At 37.8% G+C, this 20,094-nt stretch overlaps 1 protein-coding gene across 2 annotated transcripts in view; it reads left to right on the plus strand.

Moving 5' to 3' along the window:
- The window catches only part of LOC135688767 (metabotropic glutamate receptor 3), a 34,915-nt gene that overhangs the window by 7,898 nt on the left and 6,923 nt on the right, over nucleotides 1-20,094 (plus strand). For both annotated transcript variants that reach the window (XM_089109885.1, XM_089109884.1), the window contains 3 exons: nucleotides 1,945-2,036; nucleotides 12,086-12,227; nucleotides 19,166-19,265. In XM_089109885.1, the coding sequence (XP_088966011.1) occupies nucleotides 19,196-19,265 (70 nt within the window). In that variant the 5' untranslated portion in view covers nucleotides 1,945-2,036; nucleotides 12,086-12,227; nucleotides 19,166-19,195. The remainder of the gene's footprint in view (nucleotides 1-1,944; nucleotides 2,037-12,085; nucleotides 12,228-19,165; nucleotides 19,266-20,094) is intronic.

Genomic DNA, 20,094 nt, shown 5'->3' on the forward strand with positions numbered 1-20,094 from the left:
AACAAACAGGTTTTGCATTTTAATTGTTTATCTTTTATTTTTCTCTTTTTTTCGACTCAGTTTCATTCTCTTTTCTAGTGGTTAATACCTTTGAAGACCACGGATGAAATAGTGAAGTATTTAAATAAAATATTTTATCATTTATATATATGGCCTAAAAAGAGTGATGTGGCCGTAATTATGGCGTGGTAGTGCATTTAAAACTAGACAATGTACTTTGGCCTTTCTGCAGGCCTTACTGCGTTCTTTTTGGCTTCCAAGACCAGAGTGTTTGTTCAGGTTTATATCTCTGTATAAAGGAGAGCCAATCAAATGCAAAAGATTGTAACATAATTAATCAGAGGCAAATCAATCCTAGAGCAGGTACTCCTCTTTTTGGCTGAGATATTTGTGGTGTTTTTAAATCTTAACAGTGCCGTCGGAACGAAATTCATATTTGGGGGGGGGGCTGCCCATTGTTTTCCTTCTCATTCAGTACACTGTTATAAAGGAAACATGCTACAGTTTGACAATTATTGGGGGGCTCCAGCCCCCCAGCCCCCCGGTTCCTACGGGGCTGCTTAATCATAATTCTTAAAGAGCTACTAAAAAGCGACTTCTCTGTAATCCAATCCTCCAATTCAGTTCATCTTATGCTTTCAGTTTATTACACTCGAATGAGTCAAATAGCCAGGGTAGCCATTCATTGACAAAATGTCTTTTAAGAAATCTTTCTATAGGATACCCATTGTGCCGAGCTGTTATGATATTCTCGTTACATAGTCAGTTAATTCACGATTTTCTACCCACTTTTACATATTTCTGACAAGAAATTAATACTTTTTTCCTACCCTAAATAACACCTTAACGGATATACTATTAGATTGTTTGAGTTTAGTCTCTTTTGAGTTGAGTAGTAAATTTTTATCAAAATTGCATGATTTTATTGGCATTGATGGATATTTTCTACTTTGTTTATAAAAAGAAAAGTGCGCTGCCGAAATATTATCATCACTAATACACGGACAGTGTCTTACAAGTTTCTGCCACTATGCACCGAACATCCGTTGCCCTAGATGCTTGCTAAAGAATTTCACAAGAAGTTTGTTAAGTAAATAAATTCTGCTTTTGTTCCTGCCACCAGCAAAGTTAAATTGGTTTCATTATATCTATCGATTGCCTGCAACCTCTATCGTTTGATTTTCATTAAAAAATTTATCAAGTTTACAAGCCATTCTTTGATGAAATTTTGAAAATTTTGCCTCCCTGTCTGTTGTACAATACTTTGAGCTGCAGGGAAGCGCTCGTTTCCTTTGCCAAAAATTTTATCAGATGATTGTTTGTTTAATTAAAGTCAATATTTCTTGGCGAGAAAACTATGTAATTCCTCACGGATCTGGTTGGTTCCTGATAAGAGGAAAGAAAAGATTGCGTGTTAGAGGTATTGCTAAATAGACCGAGTACTCGATTTATTTGCCACCTTTGAACCGAGTGAATGCTGATATCCTCCTAACTAGGAAGGAATACTTGAACACTACATTTTAATGTTGTGATTGTTTGATTTATTTCCTCGTGAATGGAATCACTATCCATTTCTTCACCGACAAGACAAACACAGAATCGGTTGAGCTATCATTGTTTGAAATATTGCATCACTGAACGACAATTGATTCGACAAACACTGATTTAGTGGTGTGATTTATGTTTGAAATGGTTCATCAGTGATCTCCATTGGAAATTTTGAACTGGTGTCGCAACCATGCGGTAATAGCTATAGCAATTGATTAATCAAGCGCTGAATCAATGCCCACTGATCGCCATCGCCAGCAGGCTAAGACGTATTCGGACGATCTCTTCTACGAATCTCCAATTGCATTGACCAACTTTGTCAACATGTGTTGTGCGTTTGCATAGGGTTTAACTCTGCTTCCGTACTGTTTGATGTTAAAACATTTGCACTCGTAGGACGACCCGATAGCAAGACTACTAGAAAAAATTCTCAACGGTTAACATAGCAAAATGTTTGGCTGAACGCAGAAATACAAGGCTGGGAGTGGGTAAGTACATTTTGCAATCACCTCTTGGCGTCAAGTGTTAGCGTTAATTGTAAGCGTCAACTGTTAGCGTCGCGGTCACTTCTGGAGACGGCACAACGTTAGCTACGGGCGGCAAAATCAAGCCCGAATTCCAATTGTATGCCCAGACATCATACATGTCTTCAGTCGCATTATTAAAACGGGTCCTTTCTTTGCAAGGCTTTTGATAACGATCAATTTTTCAAGACCCTTTAGACCATTCCATTTTCGACATGAGCGTATCGTAGTTTCGATTTGACTGATTCATGAACGATGTACATCGATTAATTTGGAACTTTATTGGAACAGCAGTCGGTGCTTAGTTAAGAGGGTGTCAACATTTCTGTAATTACTTTAGATGTCTGTGATTGAGCTAAGACGATAGATTTTACTTTAAAAAGTACAAAACCTGTTGAGAAGTAAGATCCTAGTGAAGTTAAAAGGTCATAGTAAAATGTTATTGGTATTAGCGCTAATTAGAGCAGTCATAACCAGACTTACCACTGCCATCTTTGTTACAGTCCTTATGTTAATTACTGTAATTTCTTTTTAAGCCCCCCTCTCAATTTAGCCCACCTTCTTTTATTAGCCCCTCCGTGTAGTCTTTGTTACAGGCCATTACGTTAATTGAATACTCAGGTGCCAAGTTCATATTGTTGTCCTGGCCAAAAGACTACAGCATGATAGGGAACGGACGTTTCTAAAGGAGCTGGGTTAACAGGGTAAAAATGATTTGGAACCAACCCGAAAAAATCATGCTTATTTCATATTTTGAATTAGGTGGTTGTTCGGAGCTGGTCGGGGGGGTCAGAGGGGGTCTACAAATGTAAGAAATATCTTTTAAACATCCTCTGCTCTTAGCCCTTGATACACTGAAAACGTTTTAGCACAATACTTCTTGGCTTATTACAGGTTTCCATTAAAAGTACACTACACTTTAACACTTTAAAGAGGACACTAAACGGATACACTATATCAAGACCTTTAGTAACAGAGCCTTCAAATCTTGAGTAGGACTACCAGTGGCAATGCTCAAAAGTTGGTTCAAACTTGCTTGTACATGAGGTCTTTAATGTGAAACATAAAAATTTCATTGCTGAAATTTGGTCGATATCTTTACAATGGAGAAATCTTTAAAGCTTCAAACAAGTATTTTCTGATTACAACAGGCATGCGGCCAGGCGTTTTTTCTTCTCAGTAGGACATCATTATTCATAAGATAAATAATTTTTTATGCTTCTTCGATGCGTTTTATTTCATTATTTAGCGTTCGAAATATTCATTTTTAAGTAGTTTTAATGCCATGAAAGATCAGCTGCTATAGAAATGTTATTACCTTACAATTGTTATAAAACGGTTACAATCATAACAGGGTGAGATAAGGAATTTCTTCTCTGCCTGCAAAAACCCTTTTTGTATCGACGAACACAGTATTTTGGGGACACCCCCATACCCCCTTTGGCGACAACCCTGCCTACACAGCGAATAATCATGGGACATGGGACCATTCACTCTAAACCAGCAAATGTGTACGTGCTTTATGCGTTACTGCAGAGGCATTCCACTGCGTGATCCTTATTGAAGGCCACGTCGTATTCTTGGCTTATAAATCCACCCTATATATATTTAAGCCTTATTGAACAGTTTTGGTTGAATGTGGGCGTCATTTGTGGACTGGGGCTTAAGCAAAGCATATAATGAAAAGATAATAGGAGGTTGATGGCTACACTTCTCTTCGACGTGGCAATCCTAATACAACAAATGGGGAAAAGTAGAGTCATTGTGATTAGAAACTGATATTTAATGGTTGTGCAAAAAATCTCAGGATTGCATTGGAAAAGCATAGATACGATCATACGATAGCCTAATGAGTTCTCTATGGTAACTACCTGAAGTTAAAGAGTTTACTATGCGTACCACCGGGAAGAAACAACCGAACAAAACTGAAGATCTTAACATGACATAGAATGGCATTACTTAGAGGGGCTGCTATTGGCATGGTGCAAATATTGAGTGCAATTTACCAAGACATTTGGCGGGCAAGACGGTGAATTTCTTTTTTCTCTGATTTTGAATAAAGGCATTTGCCAATGGGAAAAGTAGACTCTGACTGCAACTGATGAAAGAGGTTATTTTTGCATACTTTTTGCTTCAGGCTGACAAAATAACCACGTCATTTAGAACATACGGTGTAGAACATTCAGCTTGTTGGGAAAGAGAAATGAGTTGCTTTGCTTAGGGAGACAACAACAGCATTTTAACAAAGCGGTCTTGATTCATTTGCATAGTAAGGTGTCTTTTTCTCTTTCTGAGAGACGTGTCTTTTCCGCTCCAGTTCAAGGTTTGGCCTGAGATAAATCCTTCGTATCCCAAAGCAAATACACGTGTGTAAGCAAATAAACATGGCATTCTTCATTAAATTGCTGAATAATACAAAAATGGCTCTTGCTTAACCGACCATTATACAAAGGCAATACTGCATTTTGCTAGCGATTTCAGTCTGTCACATCATTTCCACTTCCATTTAAGAACTAACGGTCTCCGCAATTAGCATACTCCTTACTCTTTACGGACACGTTCTACGGACTATGGAATCACCTGCGGTATTTCGAAGTTAGAAACAGAATAGGCTTCAAAGAGAGTCAACCACTGACAAAGACCGCGGAGCATATTACAGATTGAGGGGGCTAGAACATTATTGGCAGCTAAACATGATAAAAACCAAGAGTTTTGGTATGATTTTAACTACATGTTGGGAATCATGAGCTGCTGAAGCCCACGACAGACCACTTTAAACATCTTCTGCGGGAATTCTGCCAAAAATATTACCAAACTGGCCTGATCTCTGGTTTTGCATTGGATTCAATGTGTAGGGCAGTCGCTAAACATTTTCACGTGGGGGGGGGGGGGGGGGGGGTGCCAGTCATCAGTATGCCGACAAAATAGGGCACGGCCTAAACATATCAACTTTTGGGTGTGTCATACACATTTCTTGCAATCGTTTAGAACGTTTTCAAGGATCAACGTTCAGATTGAACAAACTCTGACTCTTACCAAAACCCAAACTTTAGGTGGATGGCCCTGGATATTCCGAGCGTTGTCTGCTAGGTTCTAGACTCCGGCTACTCACAGGGATTCATTTGAATTTTTTGGGGGACATTTGCCACTCCGTGACATCCATAGCGGCATCATTTTTTCAGCTCCAAATGAAGGTCACGAGTTGTCACGTCGTGGTAACCAATGTAAAACTACGAAGTTTTACAGGGCAGATAAAGATCATAAACCAGACTGCCGTTCGCAATAACGTTCTTAAAAACCAAGATTCTTCAGCAGGGATAGTATAAACTAGCAGCAAGCAATAATTACAACACAACGACTTCGTTTACCGACAACTTCGACTCGACTGGACTTGCACTGAAAGAACATACGTATTTAACAACATGAGTGACGCACACAAAATCCTAATGACACAAATTAACGGTAAATGGACTAATAACAACTAAAATAGAGATGGCACGATGACAAACAAAATGACTGACGCAAACACGATGCACGACAGACAAAACTAGTTGTATAACATTATTAACTGAGCGCCATATCGCACTACATCCAATATTAATTGCTGTCAGATTCATTGCAAAACCAGTGGCGAAGCCAAAGGTCGTGCCTGTCGTGCCCGGCACGACCATAAACTTCCAAAAGTAAGGTTTTCACATATTGGCAAAAATTTATTTTGCTCCGCGAAAAGTTTTGAAATATAGACAAAAATTAGTCGTATAATCGACAAATCGACAAAGCTTATCGCGCAGACATAAGTGAATTCTACTCGAATCGCCCAGGGCCCCTGGAATTATTTCAGGAGCGGAGTAGAAATCCACAGGGTTTCATATTGGTCGTGCCCAAAATCTGGTACCTTGTGATTTGGTCGTGCCCAACAATAGAGAAAAACAATTCTAGTCGTGCCCTCAGAAATGAGCACGACCTCGTCATAATAATAATAATAGTTGAGGTACGATTTCCAGCGTTTGATTGGCTGAAGCTGGAGGAAATCAATCACGAGGTCGTGCCCGTTTCTGAAGGCAAGACTATCTGCACCCTGTTGGGGCCTACTTGTCAATACTGCAGGCGTTTGTGGATGTTGGTGTGATATCAGGGTGATTTAAATGGTGCATGTAAATGTTCCAGTCCAATAAACCGTTGTAATTTATCAGGAAACTGGTTAACGACTGTGGAGGGATTGTTTCATAGTTATTTTGACTCAGCCTATATGGAATCAATCCAATGAAACCCTTTGGTAGGTGAACAAGTTCTCATTCACCTAAACAGAATCAAGATCTTCAAATGTGCAAGATGCTATCTTATCTAGAAAATGGACAATAATCTGAATATCATCTGGATGTTTTTAACGTGATCAGAATGGAAAATATGGCAGTTTTTCGCTCGGATTTGTACCAGAGAGACGCACACTGAACAGGATAAACTCGATCAATCAATCAATAAAATAATCAATAATTATTTTGACAACAGTATACTTAGGTGTTCAAGACGAAAGTATTATGAACATTTGGGGCAAAATGTACATAAATATCTATTCATTTTACATTAGTTACGAGGTGTTTGATGTATTTTTGGACTAGAATCTTCCCAGTAGAAAGTTCTGAATTTTGAAAGTATTTATAGTAGAAAACCTCTTTGCAAATTAGCTCTACTGGAGTTTTACCCTCCTTAAAACACGTGAAAGGGAAAAATGAAATAGCATTGATCAACCTGTTGATGATTTTGTTTATGTTTCTGATGATATGTTTTCAAGCTCAGCCTAGTGATTTTCTGATTTTTTCCCTTGCTTTCCATGTAATTTGGTTGTGTGCAGTTTCCTTGGGTGTGCATATATTTTCCTTAATATAGGTAACTTTCTCCATGAATTAGTCAGTTTGTCTTAAATAAGCAGGGTAAAATAATCTTTAAGCTATTACACATACCCCCCTTAATTTTTTGCTCAAGAAACACTGTTGTCTGCAATAGCTCTCAGGCTCATGATTATTCTGTATTAAATTTTTGACCCCAGTCATCTGATCTCAGTATTTCCACCTAGCTGGACACTGAAGAAATTTATTGAACATTCTTCATTTGTGTATGCTGCCCTGTTTATTCATAAATTGTCATGATCTGTTTTTCAATGATTAATTTAATGCTGCTTTTCAATTGGAATTTTATTCAAACCTTATAATGGTTATTTCATCTTATGCAACTTTCAAATATTGTCATACATGGTGTAGTTTATCATTATCTCATAAGGCATAACCTTAAATTAAGTATCTAATTGATTGGTGAATCTCTGTGAGTGGTTTGGTTCAGCTTAACAAAGTGGCTACCTACAAATCTTTATGCAACAAACCTGATGAAAAAGCAGGTCTCAAGGATTTTAAAGAAAGATTGCCTTCATTCTGCCACTCACTATTTAGTGCTTTTTAACTGTGGCTAGATCAATAATGCTGCATGACAGTACTGTCTTCAGCAGATATTCTAATATTTCTGTTTCATCTGTTTCATTTGTCATCTAATTCTTGATACATGCCTTGCACTTCACAGTCAAGTTTGCCTTTAAAGCCAAACTTTTGCCTCTTTTTTGAATGAAATTCTAAATTTTATGTGTGCAAAACAAATAGTGCTTGCAATTATTATACATTTGAAATCTGAGTCCACAGGTGTATATTTTGGTCCCATTGTTGCAATAATTTGATAAAATTTTAGAAAAAGTTTGTTGTTCAAGCTTTATTATCCTGTGAACTGATTTTTGGGTAAATAATACCAAAAATAAAAAAAAGTTGCCAGGAACCTCCATCACACTTTGGAAAGAAAATGAATTTTGAGTATCAGCCAGAGGCAGGGGAGACACAAAAGCAGCTTTTATACTTTTAAATTTAGTTTGTTTCTGTCGTGTCAGAAAAGTAATGCAGTGCCATGCAATTGCTATATGAGCTCCTTAGATCACTGAAATATTTTTTGGGATAATATTGCGGAGGCGCATTTCTGTTGCGCAGTGGCCAATGGGCACGACCATCCATGGGAGTCACTGTGCAAAACATACGACGCAGAGCTATAAACAGACTCAAGATGCTAGCTTATTCTAACGTGCTTTATAATTGAAAAAAACTAATTCTAATGGAGGCACTTTCACGAAAAAGAAATGACTTTATTTAGTCTGGACAAAACTGTGATTCAGGGATGTTGATTTCATGTTTTTGACGTCGTATAGGCCTAACTGAATTTGCAGCTGCAAAGAAACGGCTTTTACCGGTGATTATTTTATCAGAGGGATCACTGCGCCTCGGAATACAGTACTTTATCATTTTTCCGATCAATCACTTATCCGGACATCGAACATCCGGTCTGTAAAAATGTGAAAAACCTTTAACAGAAACTTTCGTCACGGTAAATGGCTGCCAGAAAGCGCGAGACATTGTGCATTCAGCCAAAAATTCAATCCTATTCAGAGGCGGATCCAGACTATAGCAATATATGCAGAAGCATAAGTCAGATTTTCACAACAACAAAATAAAATAGAAACTCTCAAAATTTTTAATCAATTCTTTCTTTGGCAAATTCTTCAGCAACGTCCGTCCTAGATCTGCCCCCGTTGATACCAACAATATGCAGAAGACAGCAGGACATATACTTTGCTGACTACCTTTCGGCGTATGCACAGAATAGTCGAGTGGCATTTATCTGGTCCGTATTTTCTGAATCCAGAAACTTGTTTGTTTCTCGAGAGCCAATCACCGCTTGCTCGGCCTCTGCGAACGGCTTGTAAGCCAATCAGAGTGTATTTCACCTCTGCAATCTTTGGCGGGAGCATAGGTGAGATTTGATTTAGCAAATCAGAAGCCGAGTTGGCCTCTGCAGCGGTTCAGCCAACCAATAGGAATCAGAGTTGACCTATGCAATTGTTTAGAGTAGACGTATGCAATTGTTTGTTACAACCAATGAAATGGCAATTGACAATCGCTGCTGATGTGACCACTGTGTTTGAAAAGTGGAGGGCCTTGGTTCGAATCCTACCGGAGTAGGTTTTCTCAGCACCTTTTTCCTTCGATTGCAGATAAATTTAGTCTTTTCTTTGAGAGTCGTTTCCTTAGAATTCCTTTCTTGAATCCTCTATTCAATATCAGAGATACAAATTTTATTGAGAAAAGTTTGGGCGTTTCCAAAACAAAAGGGCGTGGCTTTTCTTTCTGACAACCTTGGCATTGCATAGGTCAGAATTTAGGCTGGATCCGCGCTTGCTATTTCAAGAGAATTTAGTGTATTAGATTGCAATGCCTCCTTTAGAAATAAACTTTCACAACACTTATCTTGTTTATTTACACTGGCTTCTGCCGTTATTCGTGTTTTTTAATTATCCAGAATTTCTTGAAATCCCGTTTCTCTAGAAGGCCGGATTATTAAATAAGTACCTTATTTTTGCAACAAATTTCCACCGAAGAAAACGTTATTCAAGCCCAATTGATGCACGTATTTATTTTTCTTTTTCCCACCCAAAACCAGTGCAGTGATAACACAATAAATAGCGATGAATCTTTTTAATTAAATTTAGACAAAAACAGCACAATTTTTATTTTGTATCATTTTGAGCGCTTGCATTCTGCATATGCAGTATAATATAAGGAGTAAACTCATACGGGACATCATTGTTCGAAAGCAACAAAAATAAAAAGGAAATTTTCATTTATAACAAATGATCTTTATGATTCTATTTAATTATAGGTCCCAGCCCCCAAAGAATAACTGTATGTATGGTGCTGATGTAAATGATAAGAAGTTGATAAAAGAAAATTAGGGACTCTAGTTTTTCAATTTTTTTATTTGTTTTTGAATTTTTTTCTGGTTTTCTCCCCTGCAACCCTGTTTCCCTCATACATATTCAGGCTCCCTCCTAATCCGACCAATCACTTATTCCAACACCCCTTTTCTGGAAAATTTCTGATTTCTAAGGACGATTTTTGGGTATGTCGACGTGGAGCTATAGCCTATTTAAATATTACGTGCAAAACATTTTCAAATTCGTCAATACCTCAAAATGGAGCAAAGTCTATGAAAAGCGAAACCGTCTATAGTTTTCTGTGTATTCGGGAGCAAGTTATTGAGAACGGGTCCTTAAAAACGACATTTATTGATAACCACATAACGAACTGAAGGTCATCAACAACCTTATTGCTATAGCTTCTATTTTGGTAACCTCTTTTTCAGCTGCACTCTCCTTTTCATGTTTGAATGTAACACTTCACAAGTGTTCACCTGCTACCAGACTGCATCAAAATGACAGAGCCTTAGATGGCCTTAGACATTAAAATGAAATTTCGGTAGATAACGGCCTTAACTCTTTTAGATGTATTCCTGTCTAATTTGAAATCCCTCCGTTCGGCACTGTCAGAATCTGCTAAACCACAGCAAGCAAAGTTAGTTCTTCTGGCTAATTCCATTAATTTGCAATGCTAGCGTAGAAGCGCTAGTTTTGAGTTGTTTTTCAATTCGCCTCCGCGTGAAGACAGAAAAAGGTTTCGAGGAGATTGAAGAATTATGGCAATTACGTTAAATTGCATCCCAGGCTCTGGTCTAAAAAATCTGCAAAAACTTGACACTGTTTTGTTGTTAGACATTGTAAAAGAATACTTTCTGTGCGTTTTAACTGGATTGTTGTAGTTATTTGAAAAGCCTGAAGCTACTACAGTGTATTTTAGGGAATTGGCCTGTGGTTTCATGAAACTATAAAGATTGGGCATTAATCCAACTGAAAAGCGTGGGAGGTGGGGAAGCCGGTGGCGAGGGTGGGCAGGCTGAAAGAGGGATCTTGCTCGTAGATGCTATGAAAAGAGCAAGCAGGGAAGTGAAATAAGGTAAAGAAATGATTCACCTATCAAAGTTATATGGAAAATATTAAACTTTAAAGTGACAATCCTTTTCTTGAAAGGATTACCTCTAGAATAGCATGACCCCGTGAATGTCTTTTGCTGATTTTTACCTATAGAATGGTAGGAGATTAGAAAAAATATTGCTAGGACGAGCCCCAGTTCTGACAGTGTAGGACAGGGTATTTTTCTGCCGAAAATATGGACAAAGTTAAAGATAGGGAATTTTCAGAACCTTCTTATGCTTGAAGAATTGCTGGTTGAATTGTTACAATTTCCTTTGAAAACAAACATAACGCGGCGCATAAGTTCACTGCTTTACGCAAAGGCTCAAGAGAGATGAAATATAGGCCAAATTTCTGTCCATGTTGTTATTACCCAGTGATCATACTAGTTTGGGCACTATCCGAGTTTTCTGTACCCACACTGGCCTGGACCATGTTAAATAGTTTTAACAGTACCTATGTTGGGCCGAAAAATCCCCGCCCGTTTTATTCTTCGAGCCGGCTTATTTCACCTGCAAATAGCCTAGTTCATGTTCCATTTAACGTGTCCCATTTAGGCTATTTGCATGAACAGTGTCGCCCTGAATATTAATTGCATGTTTTCGGTCGTTGATCATAGCAAATAAAGTTTTTAAAATCAGTGTTCTCATTTTACAAAATACCACCTCGAAATTTGTATTTTGCGAAATTTCGCATTTTCGCATGATGTGAAAATTTTCGCAAAATACAATAAGCCTTCGAGCCATGTCATGCAAAAAGTGATCCGAAGAAATTAAGTTCAGCAGATTTTTTCTCATATTTTGTTTAGATATGAACATAGAGTTTAAAGCTGACGAGCGAATTGGAAAACTGACTTTTACGGGCTTTTGCGAATTTTAATAAAGTATACTTTAGTAAAACGGCCCTTACAAAATGGAGTTGGCAGATTAAAAAGTTCCTTATATTTCATCGAGTTTAGTTTGATGTTGGCTTGCTAATTTCTGTCAACATTTTGCCAGGTCAAGCTCTGGTAACGCTCCATAGGTCTATAGTTGGAATAATCTCTCTCAAACATATGCATCATTTAAATAATTAATTAACGTCAAGTTCATATTAAACTTGCGCTGTCTTCACACTTCAGCTCAAGTCTGGTGAAGCTCTCGAGCAGAAACACTGGTCTTTGCGAGTGTGGGAAACCGAAAAAGTCTGGCAAGCCTGTAAAAGCTTGGACATCCTCTTCCAGGTCGATATTAGCAGTGAAAAGATCATTCTACTTGGATGCAGTAAGTAAATTTGTTTTGAACTTTATTCTTTCTGTGTGAATATCAAATCTACGCCTGAATAGCAGAATGAACACTCTGGGTACCAGAGCCACAGTGCAAGAGATGGTCGAGCTTTGTTTCGCCGATCTACTCTTTCACTGAGGCTCTGACACCCAGGGTACAAAATAAAAAGCTTTGATTCGATTCTAGTTGTTTAAAACTTACTTTGATTCCCTGCAGATGGATCTGCTAATCCAAACAATAAGTATGTAGCGGGGCTTTCTTAGAGCTTCAGTCTTTCTGGTGGCAATGATTAATCCTCATATTTGATTTCATAGATATAACTTAAACGATTACACTCTTTTTTTACAAGAACTAGTAAGTTTGAGATCAGGCTGAATGTTTTTGATTTTTTCGAAAATCTGCTAGCTTGTTCGCTCTAGAGAGGTGTTCAGGCCTCATTTGCCAACAAAGTGATTGAGACAACCTTCATTTGCCGACAAGTTTGAATATTCACTGAAAAAACACCCACACACGGCTAAAAATTCTCGTTTTTTGAGATAAAGTGTCGTTCAAAATTGTATTTTACAGTAGCTCAACCTCAGCTTGTTCTTAATTTGTTCTTAACTTTTGACCGATTTTTAGGCTCGCGTTCTTAAAAAAATTGTTCTTGTAACAAATGAGTGTATGCACAGAAATACCTAAGAGAGTTTCGTAACCGGGACGTCAGAGTAATTACATACAAAAAAATATTATGTTTTATTGGATGCTGAACTCTCATGAGCAAATTTTATAGTTGTTTTAGAGAAAAGAAGTTCAAATGACCTTTATTTGGCTGATAATATCACCCCGAAAGGAATGATGGCGATTTCAGCGCTAGCTTTAGTAATGATGGGTCTTAACGAATCTATTTCTGAAATTCTTCTGTTCGAAACGTTCACGTTTTTAAAAAAATGGCATTTGCAATAGATGATTGAATTTTGAGTCGATCAAGTCTTGTTTCCACTGCAGGATAATTTTGATTTTGGAAAGTAAAGGGAAGAATTTTTCGCCTTTGCGCGATAAATGCAATGGAAACAGGAAAACCGCTCGGATAATTGTGATAATCATCTTAAACCAGAAATTTTGTTGGGAATTTAGCAATGCAACACCATTTTACAGCGGCAACTTTTGGAAACGAAGAGTTTTGCACTTGAATTGTATATTGTTCCATTAAATAGAAGTTAGAAGTTACATTTGCAGTTCTTCTTCATATTTTTATTGAGGATAGCTTGGAGCTTTCTGCTGGAAAATGCTTCTATTCACAAATCTAGTCTCCCTTTCTCAGCTCAAGTCGTATCCGTTTTGCCTTTTCGTTATAGCATAAACATTGCTGATCGTTTTAATGCGCAGCTCATTCGAAGGTGTGCCATGTTGACTGTAGAGAGCGTACTTTTTGTATCATTAATCGCTTTGCTGTGCAGTGGAAACAGTCTCTAGTTTTAGACACGATGTTTGTGTTCTTTACTTTCATCACAATAATCGCGTAGTGGCTTAGAAGTTTAAAACTAAATTTTTTGTTGAAAATTTTTTTCTTGAACTGAATTAGCAATTGCCCCCTTACTTTTTTGCTAAACAATAGAGCTTTTTTCAAAGTTGTTTGTTATGGGTGAAAAATATTTCTCTGTCCCCACCCCCACTTTCCGAACTGTGTCGGAGCCCATGAATCGCTCAATGCGCTGCTCTTGTCTCTGCTCAGAGCCACCAAACTTGGAAGAGTGAATTGCATTTAGGTTATGTACGGAAGCGAAAGCGTCCGAAAGCAAGTGAAATCAAAGCGGTTGTTTTCCATCACTGAGGGTAGCAGCAGACTTTAAGAATCAGAAAAAATGTATCAGTTGTCATCTAGGTCAAGGAGCTAACATGATGAAAATAGTGTTCCTTCGGTCGCCTGTCTGTTCAGGATCTGTTTTGGTGCAAAAATGACATTCAGCAAATCGTGCTTCCTACAAGGATTGTCCAAATGACTGCAGCAAAGAGCCATGAGTGGAATCTAGGGTCGTTGTGGAAGGCAGTTGTTGTTTTGAGCGATGGTTTTTGTACCACAGGTTTTGATCTTGTGACACTTCTGTTGATTAAAGAGCGCGTAAAGCCTGATTGTCAAGTGCATCCACTGGGCGAATTCTTTTGCGCGAATCGAATAAATAGTCGTAGCGATAGAGTAGGACCATGATGCACTTTCTGCAAATCGAAATTTATCGCTGCGAAATTTCAGGACATGTCACCGCGCATGCTCACATTGGCAAAAAATCGATTCGTGCGAAAGAATTCGCCTAGTGGAAATCAGCATTAAGTGCAACAGACAACGTTTTTGATAAGGAGGCCGATGAGCAAAGTTGACAAAACAATTATTATTCCATTAAATTAATTGAGGCTGGCGCACTGGGAATTTCAGAATTGAAAACCTATCAGGTAGAAACGGCGCTTTGGCTCAAACGTATCAGCTAGCGAATGCCTGCTTCGCCAAACTTTAATGTTCTTTTCGCTTCTACTGGCAATGCTCTCTTTGCAACACGAGAGACGGTTGCCTCATTCAATTTTTCCGTATTTTCCCCTTTTTGCATTCTGTTGCGATCCTTTTCAGAGCTGTTTCCTATCTGATCGCCAAATAAAACGAGCATTGAGAGATCGTACCCAGTCTTGTAGATCGATTGGTGAAGTACCTTGTGTATCAACTTTACGTAATACATACTAAGAACAGGCACCGCGCAGCTATTGGGTTAGCAGGGGCTATAGCCCCACCCCCCCAACATTTCTGCATTAATAGGTTAGAAAGTTTTTGGAAAGTTTACACTAAAGTAATTTTAGAATGCTTACTCCAACTGGGCCTAAGTTGTACCAGTTCTTCTTGGTTGGGAACCCTTTTCTGTTCATTTTCTTGGTGTTTAATCTTGTTTTACGATATGTTGACTTTCCTAACTTAGTTGGCTTGGTGTTTTATCTTTAAGTTATTATATCTATTTTTACAATAATTGAAATTTTCTCTCAACCGAATTGGTTATAAATAATTGCTGGAAAGATGCATTTTCTAAGTGAGACGTTTTCCAGCGTCCTAGAGGTTGTGCCCGGTGCCGGAGTAAGAATAACTGTTTATCTCAAACGCAACCAATTTTGCTTGGCTACTTTTCACGACCGTTTGGTACCAACTTTTAACTTGCCGGGTGAACTTGTTTAGGCAAGGCGTTTATCACCATAGGCTCTGATGCAAGTGGGACAGTGGGAGGGAGGGGGTGGAGAAGGGCAACCAAAAGACACATTACAAAAGATTCCACAAAAAGCTCTTCTGTTTAGGTTTAAAGGGACAATAAATTTTTGCGTAAAATCTAAGCAAGTTGAAATAGCTTCTGTTTGGAAAACATAAGAGAGAAAAAGTGAAAACAAATATAGAATCCCCACAAGGAGATGGAATATCAGGCGTTTGTGCCTTGCAAACATTATGAAAAGATTTAAATGAAAAGAAACAAGAAAAAATATATCAAGCATACTAACAGAAATATAAAAGATAAGAAGGTAAATAGGAAAGAAAAATGGAGATGGTCTAAAAAACTTGGAAGTTTGATTGGTGACTACCGGGATATGAATAGAAGGGAGAAACTTTCAATTATAGTTCAAGCAACGGCAAAAAATTATAGATGAGCAAGCAAGTCAATATTTAAACGAAGATTTACAAATCAATTGTAAAGACAGTGTTAACATACAATCTTGGAACACTGACACTCACAAAAAATGATAGCAAAGAACTGGATTGCATCCATCGAAGTATGGAATGATAAGAGAAAACACAACATACGAGAAGAGCAGAGGAAAACCTCTGAGCGCTGAAATGAAGGAAGCAAGATGGAGAATATTTGGTCATATACTGCGGTTACCAACAAGCACACCATGTCAACAGTCTATAAAATACTACTCTGAAAGTCCACCTAAAGCAAAGAAATTTTGTGGAAGAAAAAGAATAACCCGGCTGTATTGCTTGACAATGACATAGTAGATGCAGCAAAATACCATCAACGATTGCAAATAAGATATTTTGAAACAAGAGAAGATCTTAACATCCTAAGACATCTTGCAAACAAAAGTAATGAATGGATGAACAAATGTCATGTCATGCAAGGTGAACAATGATACAGTTGTAAGCCGAATACGCAGAGAGAGAGAGAGAGAGAGAGAGAGAGAGAGAGAGAGAGAGAGAGAGAGAGAGAGAGAGAGAGAGAGAGAGAGAGAGAGAGAGAGAGAGAGAGAGAGAGAGAGCTAATGTTTTTGTAGACTCAATAGCAACTGATGTTAACGATGTTTTCTTTGTACACTCTATCGGTGACGACGTTCAAGATATTGCTTTTTTGGGGGGTTTTCAGCCAAACGGATTGGCGCATAGCCACCTAGTTAGTAGATTTTACGAGACACAGGGTTGCAGTAACGTTCTGCAATTGCATACGTTCATTGGCACGAGAATGGAAGCCTTATCGGCGATACCAGTCAAGAGAATCGTTTTTTGAGAAGTCTAGATAAGAGAAATAGCAATATGAACTGATGCGCTGAGGAACTCGCAGTAACTTACAGTGAAAACCAAAACTACACTGCTACATATGTTTACAAAAGTCTTGAAGGATCAACAGTTTCCCATTTCTTTGTAGCTATAAGAATTTGATCGATCTCTTTTATATAAGAAAATTATGAGTAATTTTTTTATTTTTATGATTATGCGATCGAGTCACTGATGCTAGCAGCTGTATGTACCTGAAACAAAGGTGTACCTTAATTAACTGCACTAGCTGGTTACAGTTTATTAAGGTGTGAATTTCGGTTCAATTTTGTTGAAAGATTAACTGTTACACGTGGTCGCGAACATCCTTGCGCTGTATCTCTCGTGCAGATACAATCAAGCATTGAAAGCGTGATAATACAAGGATGAAAGAAATTTTGTATTGTTTGCTCAAAACAGCTCGATTCAAAAAGCTTGTTTGTTGTTTTCCATGGAATGATGCGAAGCGGACCAAATTCGACAACAGATGCTAGATGTTTTTTTATCATCTTTTATGACCTGGCTTTCATCACAGATCGCACAGTCATTTTCAAGGGCAGATGTTACTTAGTCATAAACAACTTGATCAATCTACATCGTGATCAATCTACATCGTGATCAATCTACATCGTGATCAATCTGCATCGTGATCAATCCACATCGTCATCAATCCACATCAATATCAATCTACATCGTCATCTATTCACATCGTGATCAATCTAATCGTGATCAATCGACATCGTGAGCAATCTATATCGTGATCAACATCCCCTTAATAAACGACAACATCATCGCCATCATTGGCATGATCGTCGCCGTAATCAGCATCAGGTTTGTTTTGATCACAACTATGAACATAATCATAATCATCCTAGATCATCTTTGTTATGACGTAACTTTTGTCAAAGTCTCTTCACAAGAGTCAAAGTGTCAAAGTCTGCATATTTCTATAAATTTTTCTGCAACCATAGTACTTCATTTTTCAATGTTTCTATAGAGCTTAATCCTAAGGAAATAAAACAAAATTGCACAGCTAAAAATATTTTTCCGATCTTGTTAGAATATCAAGATAATTTTTACAGCGTATACAGTTCTCGAAAAGATTCGTAAATTTCAGGCAGATTAAAATTATTAGCATATAAGCAGTCTCTGTGGACCCTGGGCAGTACCTGGCTACAACCACCCATCTCCCCCCTAATCAGGCATTTTTCGCATTTCAGTCTCTATTCGGGCAATTCTTTCCGGTGAAGCATTCATGCGGAGAATCTCCATTCTACATCCCACTAAACGCTAAGCATCTGCTCCGTCCAGGCTCTTTCCACGTCTTATATCTCTCTTACACATTATTTAGCCTCTTTTTCCTGTCGTCATCTGCTCAACTCTCTTTCTCTAACTCTGTTTGAAGACTCCAAGCTAATAAAAGCACAATTTTAACTTGTTATTAAATCCTCTTGTATCATCAGTGGGCTTTGTCGTCACCAGTTGTTGGCAATAGCGGCGCCAAGGGTATGACTCGAAGGCCGTCTACTCCAGTTCTCGACAGGATCGTCAAAATTCGATGACACAATTTTAAGTGAGGGAGAAATATAATGGCAAAGTATTCTCTGAGGTGCCATTTTATGAATCCGGAACTGCCTATACGAATTATGTAGTCAAAAATTAGTCATGGGTGTTTCAAAAATAAGAGCTCCGTGTTGGTAAAAGGCCGTTGTTTTTCTTATACAGGGATCACATTAAAGGGCGTGGTCACAACATTCGTTATTTTAACCCCTCTTCACAACATAGTGGCTTGCTCAGCTACTGGTAGTTGTGGTTAATTAGCTGAGTGAAAATGGGCGAGAAACATGCTAAAATAGTTAGATTGCTCTATTTTAAGATCTTTCTGCTGCTTTATGCCCGAAAAAGTACTTTTTTACGGTAATATAGAAACAATATGACCTGTATGAGTTTTGTGTAAGATATTTGGTCAGAGCTGTAAGAACAATTCAGCATTTGGTAAGAGCTCACAGATTACATGTCAAAATTCTACTTATCATGTTTTTTTGACTAATCTTACCTTTCAGGTGTACTGCAAGATCCACATTTGGGACTTTCTTTTTGCTATTTCGTAATGCTACAGAAATCACTTTGAAATGTTTCTGGCCTTCCCCATTAGCATATACGAATGACTCTTAACCAGAATGTATTATCATTCCTGTCATGTTTTAAGGCTATCGTTATCATTATTACATTAAAACAGACATATACGATTGAAATATGAATATAACGTGATTAACGATTGTCAATTTGAATTTCTATGATTGTGTGATACAGAGATGGCCAACAACATCTTATGTGATTCTGAATCTTTCTGTTTCAGAATACAATAACGGATTTGTAATCGATTCCAATCTGGTTTTAGGTTGAAGGACCACATCGAAGATTAGCAGACATGGCTAAGCCACCACTGCTTCTTCTTTTATTTGCAACGGTCATCGCCAACATTCATTTAGTTTTTACAGGTATGTTGTATATTGTCAAATTATTCTAATATTCATAGAAACAGAAATTTGCTTGAATTATCCGAAATGGCCTGAAAAGTATAATGGCTTTGAAAAAACAAACATTTTGCAACATAGCTACTTAACCTTTTCGTCGGCCACTCCTCAGAGCATAAATCGTTAGAATCAGGGTCGAAAAGGTCAAAGAGGCAAATATAGATTATAAAAGAGACTAATTATTAAAAATGGCTTTGAAAAAACAAACATTTTACATTATAACTACTTAATCTTTTCGTCGGCCACTCCTCAGAGCGTAAATCGTCAGAATCAGTGTCGAAAAGGTCAAAGAGGCAAATATAGATTATAAAAGAGACTAATTATTAAAAATGGCTTTGAAAAAACAAACATTTTTCATTATAACTACTTAATCTTTTCGTCGGCCACTCCTCAGAGCGTAAATCGTTAGAATCAGGGTCGAAAAGGTCAAAGAGGCAAATATAGATTATAAAAGAGACTAATTATTAAGAGGATAGTTACGAAGGATACTTTTCTTTCAAATTAAAAAAAAACATTTGCGCTATCAGTCAGTAAAATTCTCAGATTTGTCTTTTGCTTTGATAAAGTCCCGTATGTGAATGAAGAAAAGGTCACGATAGCAGGCTGCTCGACGGACTCCGATGGAATTATTGCGGCGAAAAATCGATAAAATAGTAGTTTATAAGGAACACCGCAACGCGACGAGATTAAAATAACAACAAACACACAAATCATTGATGGCTAATATTTCGCCCCGGCATACGGGGCTTCATCCGAGCAAAAGTCTTTTGATTTCCTACCAAAGACTTCAATC

Source organism: Rhopilema esculentum, chromosome 9, assembly GCF_057945365.1.
Source record: "Rhopilema esculentum isolate cy_ngs chromosome 9, ASM5794536v1, whole genome shotgun sequence".
NCBI classification, from domain to species: domain Eukaryota; kingdom Metazoa; phylum Cnidaria; class Scyphozoa; order Rhizostomeae; family Rhizostomatidae; genus Rhopilema; species Rhopilema esculentum.